This window comes from Canis lupus, chromosome 19 (assembly GCF_003254725.2).
Source record: "Canis lupus dingo isolate Sandy chromosome 19, ASM325472v2, whole genome shotgun sequence".
Taxonomy (NCBI): Eukaryota; Metazoa; Chordata; class Mammalia; order Carnivora; family Canidae; genus Canis; species Canis lupus.
The window spans coordinates 7,745,965-7,758,456 of record NC_064261.1 but is presented as its reverse complement, the minus strand read 5'-3'; the positions used below and the strand labels follow the sequence as shown (position 1 = coordinate 7,758,456).

Genomic DNA, 12,492 nt, shown 5'->3' with positions numbered 1-12,492 from the left:
CAAAGATACAGAGGTAAGCTAATGGAATTATCAGATTGTGACTTTTAAATGAATTCAATTAAATGTTTCAGTAATTAAATGACTAGATGAAAAAATTGGAGCAAATAACTTAGAAACTGTTAAAATGAATCCAATATGAATCATAAATTTGGAAAGACAAACTGATGAGAAATATACAAAAACTAAGAAATATAAAATATTTTAAAAGTATAATATTCATGCTATTCGATTCTCCAAAGATGAGGATTGGGAGAACGTAGGAACAAGTACATTGGAAGAGATAACAAATAAGAAATTTCAAACCAATGAAAGGCATTACATTATCATTTCAAGAACCACTTAAAATTTAGCAGCATTAAATTATACACACAAGGAATACACATGCATATAACAACAATAACATAGTAACTTTTTAAAACCCAAGAAAATATTGGAAATCTTAAAAGCAGCTGGAAGAAAAATAGACATTTTATATTTAAAAGAATAAAAATAAGAATTAAAGCTAATTCTCAGTGTAAAAATGGGAGGCAGCATAAAATAAGATATTATATTGGAAGTGCTTCGAGGAAATAACTGCTGATAGAGAATCAACATTAAGTAAAATTGTACATCAATGATAAAGAGGTTCCAGACAAAGTAAAACAGTAAGAATTTATTGGGCAGTAATTAAAGGCTCTTCTCCAGGCAAAATAAATTATTCCATTAGAAAGGTTATGATGCAGGAAGAAATAATGAGTAAATATAATATCAGGACAATGGTAAATATCATGACATATCTAATTGACTACTGGCTGTACCCAAAAGTGATACTTGGGAGTCTAAATTCTAGATAAAATGAATACGTAAAACATATATTGTGAAAGAAGAAATAAATGTTGTGTTCTAAATTAACCCATGCATCTCCCAGGAAGTGAAGAAGTAGCATTTCATATAATATTTTAATAAATGAAGAAAATATGTTGAAATTTCTAGGGTAAACACATAATAGTAAAATAATGTACAATTAACAGGTAAATAGTGAGGAATATAAAATAATTTTTAAAAATCATGAGTCAGGTCTAGTGCAATCTTATTCAACATTCTCATGGGGAGTTCTCTGGAGCTGGGCAAATCAATTCCATATTTGCAGGGAAACAGAGGGCAAAGACAATGTAAGGTTAACCAAGATAATACTGATGGGGTAGAGCAAATACAAAGTGTTAGCTAACGTATAAAGTATTCCAAGGCAACAACTAGCTAAAAATTTATTACTTTTTAAAAATTTTGGTGGAATTTATGAATAATATCATTCTTATTTAGTTACTATAAATATTGGACTTACTTCCATTTGTATGTTGATACATTTTTAGGTGAAAACTTATTGACCATTTAAGTCAAACTGATATAAACAATGAAAAGATTGTTTGGAATCGTGTAACTCTGAAGTCCAAGAGTACAACAGGCTCCAGGTTGGCTAACCCGTTGCTGACCTATGTAATCAAAACAGTGTCTTCCATCTCTGTGTTGTGCCATGGCTCGTGCTGCCTTTATCACATCTCGCGAGGAGGGTACTTTATTTTATTTTAAATTTTTATTATTTTATTTTAAAGGTTTTATTTATTTATTCATGAGAGAGACAAAGAGAGAGACAGAGACACAGGCAGAGGGAGAAACAGGCTCCATGCAGGGATCCGGATGTGGGACTTGATCCCAGGACCCCTGATCATTACTGGAACCTATTTCTCTATATTTGACCTAGTCTCTGTCTCGCTGATTCCTAATTTATACTTTTGTCAAAATTATATTCAGTTCCATAGTAATTTTCTCTCCTTGGTTACATATGCTGTATTTTTATACTTACCTTGGTCTTCCATAGGTTTTTGGAATTATTTTTCCAAGTTCTATAAATATATCTCATTAATGTGCTGATGAGATTGGCACTAGATTTATAGATTAACTACAAGAAAAGGGACATCTTTATAATTTTTATTCTTCTTAACTAATAGACATGATTTTTGTTTTTTAATGAGTCCATGATTTTCGATAATAAGGTCTTGTATAACTTGGCTTGAGCTTATCCTTTAGTACCTGCAAAAATTTTTAACAGACATCACACTTAATATTGAAATTCACAAGAATCCCGTGTAACATTGGGAAAAATGCAATTATGTGCATTGTTATTCTTACTGTTCAATATTTTACTGGATGCCCTAGTTCCTGAGTATGGCATAAGCCAGATATTAAATTCCAGATATCACATTAAAATTGTAATTGGTTCTAGATAATGTAGTTATTTATATAGAAACTTCAACATAATCTATGAATAACCAGAAATAATAAAAACAATAAGAACGTTGTATAAAACGATTAATAGTGCTCCCATATAACAGAGATAACCAAGGTAAAAAAAAAAAAAAAAAGGTACAAAAAGCCTACTCACAACAGTCTCTTTTTTTCAACTTTTAAAATACAATATAATGTGTTTAACAATGTGTACATTTTTATCAATTTCCCCTGGGTTAAGAATTTTTGTTCTATGTATGCAATGAATTTTTTAACCTCTGGAAATATCTGATACTTATTTATATTTCAATATTTTATATTTTCCTCAGAATTTCTTTTGTTTTTACATTGTCACTAACCCTATCCTAATACTTATTACTCTTACTTTTACTATTTTATTTCATTGTTATTTCCAACTGCATTTTTGGAAATAATTTTCAGTTTTTCACCATTATATTAATTCCACTCTCTACCATCAAAATTATGTTCTCTTTATTTCCAGTGTAGCTTTTATTTCTGTTACTAGTTTTTTCTTGGGTTGGGGGAGTCTTTGCAATTATTTTTATTCTAATCTTTGTTCCATTGAATTATTACTATTTGGTCACTTTGAATGTATGTGTTCAGTAGCAGATAGACTTAATTCATTTAAATATCATTCGCTCTTTGGATTTTGACTTGTGCCTTCATCTCAATTTTCCAATTTGTATATTTTCCTATTCTTTTTTTTTTTGAGAATAATGCCACACAATGATAAAGCATGTTCAAATTTCTGAGTATATAAATCTATTTCCTAGACCTATTTTTCTTTTAACTCTTCAGGAATATTTTTTTTTTCTGCTTTCCCAATACTATTTATGTGTGAATGTTTATTTTCTCCTTTATCCCAGAACAAGGAACCTTTGACCTTGAGATATTGTGTATCATCATATAGGATGTCTACGTTGCCATGGACCCATTTATTATCCACATTTGTGCTGGTGGAATAATCTTTTCAGATGTTCACATAAAAATAGTCTGATATGTATAGCTTTTCTTTCCCAACATCTGGCAAATATCTAGTTTATGTAGATTTGCCAGTGTGAGACAAAATTTAATCCCAGTTCCTCTGCCTGTCTCATAAGAAAACTACTTCATATAAAGAACATATAAAACGTGCCTGCTTTAAATCACCCTGGCTTGCTTAAACATTTTTAACTCTTAAAAATCACAATATACCCACTTTGTAATGTAACCTTAGATGTCTCCTCATCAAATCTCATTGGTTTACCCTAAGAATTTAGTTGTTATACCTTAAAAGTCCTGTAAACAAATTGTTTCCATCATCCTTGTGCAGGGGCCATACTAATCATTTCAATTTACTATATGCGCTGCCAAAGCAAGCACAGAAGTTCACTGTGTTTTTGATTAAAGTGACAGAGTCCAATCTAGGGCTTAAGGGAATAAGGAAAAAGAAATAATCATTTCACCTAATTCCTTTTCGGGTAACTTTTCTTAGTTTTCATTGGCATAGCAAGAGATATTTTCAATTACTTATTTTTCAGTGTAAATCTTTTCAATAAATATTACAGTTAGTGAAAATATCTCCCAGATACTGGAAATCATTTATCAGATCTTTTGCTTACGATGTAAGAAAATTTTGTATTTTTTTAAAATTATATTTCCTTTATTGGGATGTTGCAAAAGGTTGTATCGGGGCTGCTAGTTACATGCCATGCTAAATGTACAATCCTGCAGACTGATTTTATATTGAAATGTTAACACCATTTAGACTAGAATCTTAAGCATAGGAGATATTCTCTGAATGGATATTTAGAATCTCTCTGCTTTTGAATTCTCTCATGTTTGATTTTCAGATCAGGCACTGGTAATCAAGAGTTGTAGTGAATAGCCAATCTGAGACTCACATTGCATCGCGAGTGATAGAAATAGATAAAGACTGTCAGACAGAAAAAGAGAAAGTGACAAAGATGAATACTAAGGATAATTTACTTGGATATATAAACTATTCATTCTAAAATAATAAGAGTAGATAGAGGGAGAAGCTGTCTTGTGCTACCTGTCTGCATGTACAAATCATTCTAACCATCCTCCAGCGTAAGACTCTAACAATGGGCAGAAGTTAAAATAGTTAAAATCTACTTAGAATACAAAAGCAAAAAACAGAATTTTGGGCCCGGGGCCATTTCAGGAGTAAGACTTTTTGTCAACCTTGACTTCTCTTTGGATATGGAGAAAGCAAAAGGCAAAAAGGGCTCCACGAAGTCGGGGGAAGACTACCTGGCTGGCCAATCCCAACCTGTGTCGGAAGAAGCCAAAGAGAAACAGCAGGCGTACGGTGAACCAAAGTTACCAGGAACCTCAGCAAGTGGGACCAAACGGAAGAGATCTATGAAAGAAGGCAAAGCTTCCTGTTCAGAAAAGACGGCACAAGAGAGTACAAGAGTAAGAATTCGGAAGAAAATCCCAGTTCCTCCATTACCTTCGAAACTGCCACCAGCCAACTTGCTTCACCGAGACATCCTGCGGGCCTGGTGCCAAGAACTCAAGCTGAGCACCAAAGGCCAGAAATTAGATGTATATAAGCGAATCTGCGAATATGCTTACCCAGATCAAAAGACGAACATTCCTGTCACCGCAGAGGAGGCCAAGATTCTCACCCAGACACAAAGAAGGTTGATGATGGACAAGGGGGAAATGTCTCTGCTAAGTCCTGGAACAAAGATACCTTCTGATGGAACCTACCCTCCTGAAGTGGCTGCCCCCGCTGAGGGGTCTGATGCTCTCCTGGAGGGGGTCAATACTGTTGTTGTGACCACTTCGGCCCCAGATTCCGTGTTTGCCTCCTGGTCCAGAATTGCAGCCAGGGCTGGGAAGATGGAGACAGTGGCATCGCCACAGGAGGCCCACGGTGCCAAGTGGTGTGTGGTCCATGGGAGAAGTATGCCTGCAGACACAGAAGGTTGGGTTCACCTGCAATTTCATGCAGGACAAGCCTGGGTGCCTGAAAAGCGGGGGAGAGTATGCGCCCTCTTCTTGCTCCCCGCTTGTAACTTTCCACCCCCACAGCTGGAGGACAACATGCTGTGCCCCAAATGTGTTCGCAGGAATAAGGTGTTAATGAAAAGCCTCCAATGAGCTTTCGATAGCAGGAAAAGGGACACAGCTGTGATTATAATCAATGGTACAAAGAGAACTACAATCAACTCCGTGGTGACACTGATGGCCGGACTGTTGGCTGCTCACACCCTCCATGCTTCCTGCTTACAGGGGCACAGACTAGTGCATTGCAGATGTTACCCTCCAACCTCCATGGGGCCTGTGGCTTCATGGGTTGAGATGCAGGAGCTCTTAGATTTTAAATTGGAAGAGAATTTCAGAAATTACCATTCATTCTACTTAATAAGAAGAAAAAGTCATTCATACTACCAAACGTTTGCCCTTCTGAAATAGAAGTGACCTTAACTTCTTTTAAAGTGGGAACCTGAGCCCCGCCTGGCAGAGGGTTTGGGAGTGGGAGGTGGAGTGGAAAGTACAGGTGTGCTTCCACGCTGGATTTCTCTGCAATTCCAACTCCTCCAGAGATGGCTACACCCTCTTAGGTTCGTGACTTCAGGCTGTTGAGTATTTTAAACCAAAGGGAAAGCTGTTATTCTTTCCCACTCCCAGAAACATACTCTTAATATAGAAAACATTTTTTGATGTTTTCTTAATAACCTGAGACCTCTATGGTATGTCTCTGGGATAATAATATGGAACCCTTTGCGGGTATTATTTCTACTTGTAACTATCTTGTGTGTTTTTCCTGCTTAAAAATATTTAAGGGTACTTCTGAATCATAAATTCATAATGTATTGGATTTTAAATTGTATATAAAATTATCTATTGTATATAGGAGGCCATATGCATTGTGGGCAAATTCTTAATATTAACTCAGGATTAAGCTAAAAATCATGATTTTCTTTGGCATGATTCTTTTTTAAAACCACTCAATGAAGTATGAGTAACATTTTAAAAAAGCTATACATTTAATGTATATAATTTGATGAGTTCGATTCATTTAGAATTTTTTGTGTCCTTCCTAAATTTATAGTCCTGCGGTTCTTAGAAAATATTTTTTTTCACTTGTGTTCTTATGGCAGATTCCAACATTGTTTTATTGTTGTGGATTTGGAGATTATGAAAACTTTTTCCCCCTCTAATGTACTGGAAGGAGTAGTAGAGTTAGAAAGTTTGTAACCATTAGGATATGGACAGATTTGGGCAAGAATCCTCAATAAATGTTAAAAAATGTTAAATGTTTGTTGACAAGCAAGATATTTATATGATCTTGCAGTGTCTCCACACCGATTACTCATTAATGGTCAGAGTTTTTCAGTGTAAAAAATAGTATATGCATTTGATTCCTTATATCTTATTGTACACATATTATTAATTTTAATTTTGCTTCCTTTTTAAGCTTTTTCCCTATTTTTAGTGGATTGTTCACTTTTCTATTCCTTGGCCTTCCCAATCTGCTTTCAGATAGCTTCCTAGTCCTAACACACAAAAGTAAACTTTATAAAATCAGTTGTGTTCCACTACGAAGATGACTATCTACCCCTTTTTCCTGCCCCTAGCAAGGTGAAATCTCTAAAGTTGCATTTATTCCCCAGCACTCTATACTGCCCACAAGCCTCCCCCAGAATTTACTATAGTTTTAACTACCCTAGTCTATCCCTCCTTCAGTATCTCCCTCCCAGGTTCCCAAAATATTACCAAGGGGAAAAAAAAGCACTTGGAACTCAATATTCCATGCCTCAGATGAATTTAGTGGCAACAGGAACCTGCAGGATGATTTTGGTGTTTGGAAGAAACCAGGGGGAGAAATGTCCTATTTCCCACCTGCAAACCAAAGTAACAGTCCTGCGGATCTGTCTGCCCAGAAGCGCACGGGTGCTGTGAGCAAGATATGCGGTGCACTAGGAATGCTGATAGGAGGCCTCTGGAGCCAGCCCTCCAAATTTCTCCTGGCCCCAAAGGGACATGTAAGGCTCTCAAGAGTTGGTGTTGAAGCTTCGGAGTCGGTTTCTGCCAAGGCGTTGCTGGCTAAGGGCAAATGGATCTGCGTGAAGAAAGCCCATGAACTCTGCCAGGGAGCAAAATTAGAAATGGCTATGTCTCCAAGGATCCCAGCCCCAAGGAGCAGATGTGGGAGGAGAATGATGGTGAAATGTTTAAAATACTAACTCACTGAATTGGAATTCACTCATCTGAAAGTGCCTCGAGGAAAGCTACAGTTTCGCAAGATGGGCCTTAGAGAAAAAAGTTGGTTATGTCCACCTTGACTGAGTGTTCAGACTTCTCACCAGGAACGACACAAACAGAAATGTGCTTTCTGATGGGATATCTCACTGAGGGTATCCTTGCCAGAAAGATTTAATATGAATCTACTTGAAGAAGCAGGCAGTCCTGATGATCCCAATTATGTCAGCATGAAGTGAGCTTAGCTTGTGGGTGGCGGTTACTTAGGCTCATCCGTATGTGAAAATCCACAGAGCTATGTGCTTGATATGTGTATATTTTACCATATGTGAGATACATATCCTTTTTTGGGGGGATTTTGTTTTGTTTGTTCATGAGCGACACAGAGAGGCGGAGACACAGGCAGAGGGAGAGGTGGGCTCCTCGCAGGGGGCCCGATGCGGGACTCGATCCCCAGACCTGGGGTCACAGCCTGAGCCAGAGGCAGACGCTCAACCACTGAGCCACCCAGGCGTCCTGCTGCATATCCTTTTTAAAAGCTTACCTGGTTTGAATATGTTAGAGATCTGCCACGTAAAAATGTGTTAGGTGGAGTAAAAGGAAATTTGATTATAGAGCAGAGATTAGATGATACTACAGCACTGTTAAGGTCTTGGTTGTGAGAACTACGGAATTTGGATTTAATAATTGGTTAGTAAGGGATGATGCATGGTGTTGTACCAACTTTTATGACTGGGATTTTTAAATAACCTTTCAAAATACTCTATTGCATATATGAAAAGATTCTTTTGAAATACAAGTCAAATCAGGACACTCCTCTGCTCAAAACCCACCTATGGATCCTGTTTCAGAGCCAGAACCGAACTCCTGGGGTTCCTGGGTGGCTCAGTGGTTGAACGTCTGCCTTCAGCTCGGGTCATGATCCCAAGGTCCTGGGATTGAGTCCCACGTCGGGCTCACCGCAGGGAGCATGCTTCTCCCTCTATGTCTCTGCTTCTCTCATGAATACATAAATAGATTTTTTTTTTTTTTTAAGTCCTTGTTGGGCAGCCCAGGGGGCTCCGTGGTTTAGCACCACCTTCATCCCAGGTCATGATCCCAAGGTCCTGGGATTGGGTCCCGCGTCGGGCTCCCTGCGTGGAGCCTCCTTCTCCCTCTGCCTGTGTCTCTGCCTCTCTCTCTCTCTGTGTCTCTCATGAATAAATAAATAAAATCTTTAAAAAAAAAAAAAAAAAGCAAAAAACAAAAAAAAAAACTAAACAAAACAACAACAACAACAAAAAACACCTTTCTTATTTAGTATGTTTTTCCCTTGAAAGTTTGTATTTTTTTTTTCTGCCTAACGAAGCCTTAGGAATGGTTTTATATGACACTAGCCAGCAACAATGTAGGTTTTTGTTTTCTGTCTTGAACCTATAGATAGAAATTGCTTACTAGAGGGAAACCAATGCTTTTTTTTTTGTTCTTAATATTTTAAAAAACACAGGAATTAAACTGTGTGAGTTTCTCACATATGAAATATATGTAACTGAAAAAAAAATAGGCCCTGAACTTTATTTTAATAGTAAGGTTGTTGATGTAGTTATCAGTGGTATATTACTGAAATAATATAAATTTATACAAATGCAATTTTTTCTTTGTGTCCACTACATCCTATAAGAAGGATGCACAAGTGATCTCATTGGTCTTATATTGATAAAGCCTTACATTTCATGTTTTGACTTTCATAAATTTGGTTTTAGAACTGGATATTATGTCAGTTTTTATTTCTTTTTTTTAATTCACTTTTTAAAACAGAATTCTTCATTATGAACATTAATGGAAGGTATCTAATGGATTTATGATTATATTTTTTGCCTATGATGTTATTTGTAGCTTTAAGTGGTCAATAGCACTATTGGTTCAACCCAAGTTTGTACTTGTGCAAGCCTTAGAGGCTCCTACAGATCCATCCAGGTCCTTGTGAAGGACCAAACCAAACCAAACAAAACCACTGAAGGTTTTAAATGATGAGCCATACCAAAGGGAGAAAGCATGGTGTTCTCAACCCTCTCCTTTTTTATGAAATGTAGAAGAAATTAACAAATATCTTTGTTGTTGTTATTGAAGATAGACATATACACAGTAAAAATGTATATTTCTCGGGTGAAAGAACTCTTGATTGAGATTTAGATAGAATTAGTTATATTATTACTTGCATATATATATATATATATGCATACACACATATATCATGAGGTTTTTAGGGATTTTATGTAACTATTAACTCTTCAGATTTTCAAATTGTATTTCTTTTCATTTTAGAAACATTTCCATATATTAAATCATAGTTGGATATGTTAAAATTATATACAAATGAGTAAACATTCATTTGATGCACTAGATTAACATTCTTATTTAACAAGTAAATAATGATTGCTTCCTAATATAATGGGCACTGATTGCTGTTCTTCAGTTAAAAATGATTGTAACAATGGATAATCACAGTCATCAAACCAGGTCCCATATGTAAACACAGCCTTAGTGTTTATAATTCCTTTTAGGATTTTGTTCATCTTATCTTGGCCTATTTCAAAATACCCATAAACCCTAATTATATCCTAATTAACAAATTGAGGACAAAATACATAGAAACAAAATTAATAAGTAATATTTAAAATCTTTACTTTGAGGGGCATCTGAGTGGATCAGTTAAGCATCTGACTCGTGGTGTGGTCAGGTTATGATCTCAGGGTCAAGCTGAGGTCAAGCTCCACATCAGGCTTCCCACTGGGCATGGAGCTCGCTTAAGATTCTCTCTCTCCCCCTGACCTCCCAACTTACATATACTCTCTCTCTCTCAAAAAAAAAAAAAAAGAATAATAAAATAATAAAATCCTTTAATTGTTTTCCTTTGCTTATCAGCACTTTTTTTATCACTGTATCTTTTTTTTTCACTGTATCTTTTGATGTTTTAGAAGTATAAAGCCTATTTGAGATGATTTAGAAAATTTAACAAAGTTGCATTATATACATTAAATTCTTCAACATGATTATACCAATGAAGTTATGATATGTAAAACTTAGAACAGATTTTTCCCCCTTTTCCTATGGAGTAGTTGAATTTTAACTTTTCATAAAATGACTGGATTGTTTCATGGGGAACATTTTTCCTTTCGGAAGAAGTTTTATTAAACTACCAATGAAAGTATTACTCACTAAAATTTTGTAAGACAAAAGATTAATCTGCTTTGTTTTCAAGTCATAAATTTCAAATAATCATCAACATTAAAGTTATGATAAACTTGTTGCCAGATGTTTGTGTCTAAGGGTTAATTTTGTTTCCAATATATAACTACTGCTCTCTTCAAGTGCCCTAGCAAAGAGCATCTCTGTTTTCATTCTGTTTTTAGTCCAATAGACACAAAGTTTATCTTTCATATTTAAACAGTTTATGACATAATTTTGGAATATATTTTAAAATGATAATGATACAGATTTTAGCAATATACTTACTTTTTTCTTGTATTAATACCAGGGATTTAGGGTCACTTTATCTTTTAGCTGTCATGAATCAAAAACAAATGAGTGATGTCTCTTTGAGATGACGACTACTTTTTTTTCTTTATTGCCATATTTATTACTTACATTTTTTGCCCCTTAAATTTTAAGGGGAAAACAGTTTTGAAATTAAGGTCAAATTGTGAGATAAAGTAATATTGACTTTAATACAAAAACAATTGGTATTTGACGTTAAACTTAAATGCCTTTATTTTTTTTATTTTTTAAAGATTTTATTTATTTTTTCATGAGAGACACAGAGAGAGACAGAAACACAGGCAGAGAGAGAAGCAGGCTCCATGCAGGGAGCCTGACGTGGGACTCGATCCCAGGATCCCAGGATCATGCCCTGGGCTGAAGGCAGACGCTCAACCGCTGAGCCACCCAGGTGTCCCTTAAATGCCTTTAAAGATAATTTTTATAGTAGCTCAGCTTCTTGTTAAGCCTTTTCTGCACTCTCTAGCTGATTCCAGCATGGACTTTTGTTTGTTTCTCTGTATATGCTTGTATACTATGACTTCATATAACATCTTAATACAATCAACTGGCATTCTTAAACAGATTTTTAGAAGGTTGTATGTATATAGTAGCTATGTTGAGAAAAAGAGAAAGGCAGTGGTATTACTTGATAGATATGTGCAGCTGAAAGGACAGATGCAGTGCAATCTCAGGAAGAGAGAGTGTGAGAGGCAAAGACAGAGGAAAAAAGGAAAGGAGGTAGGAACATGTAGGGAAGAAGAGATTAAAAGAGAGAAAGAGTTGATCAAAGTATATACAATTAAAAGAGGTTGAATTGACCCTGAACATCTTGAATGGTGAAAAACAATATTGGTAAAACATAAAGCGATATTTAGTATTGTCAATATAAGTACATTATAGAGATACATATATTCAATATTATATGCCTAACTTTGAGAAAAACAGAATCGTTTCATATTTTCCCATGAACACGTAACATTTTACCTTTTGAAACTCTTAGTGCCTGTGTTCTTGATAGCAAGAGCTAATTTTAGTTTTGAAAGCTAGAATACATTTCTTTTCAAAGATGTGGTTTGATAATAATAAGGCATTTTCTTAATAACTGCATTTTCTCTAATGATTCTGACATTTCACTATAATATATTTTATTGACTCAGCCTGATCAAACTACACAATTCAAATATTTATATCGATGTAATATATTTGCTTTATAATACCTGTGAATGAAATGAAATGAAATGTATCGGCCAGAAAAAATACTTGGTTCTTAAGAATTCCTAACTTCTCTTAATAAGTATTATGAAAATCATGAGTTCTCAGTCAAATTTTCCTCAGAAAGATACTGTTTATTCTTCAGAAAATCAGCAAAAATTATTTATCAAAGTCTATCACGTTGGGTGAAAAATTTCAAAAGGATGGCATGTGATTGTATCTTATGATTCTAATTTTTAAAGTGTAAAATGGTGTATA

The 12,492-nt window shown here is 35.2% G+C and overlaps 1 protein-coding gene across 1 annotated transcript; it reads left to right on the top strand.

The window, feature by feature from the left end:
- Positions 1 to 4,442: 4,442 nt before the first annotated feature.
- LOC118351462 (developmental pluripotency-associated protein 4-like) lies at positions 4,443 to 6,936 on the top strand. Its single transcript, XM_035702060.2, has one exon. It carries the CDS (start codon positions 4,489 to 4,491, stop codon positions 5,395 to 5,397), a length of 909 nt encoding a protein of 302 aa, XP_035557953.2. The 5' UTR covers positions 4,443 to 4,488; the 3' UTR covers positions 5,398 to 6,936.
- Positions 6,937 to 12,492: the final 5,556 nt, after the last annotated feature.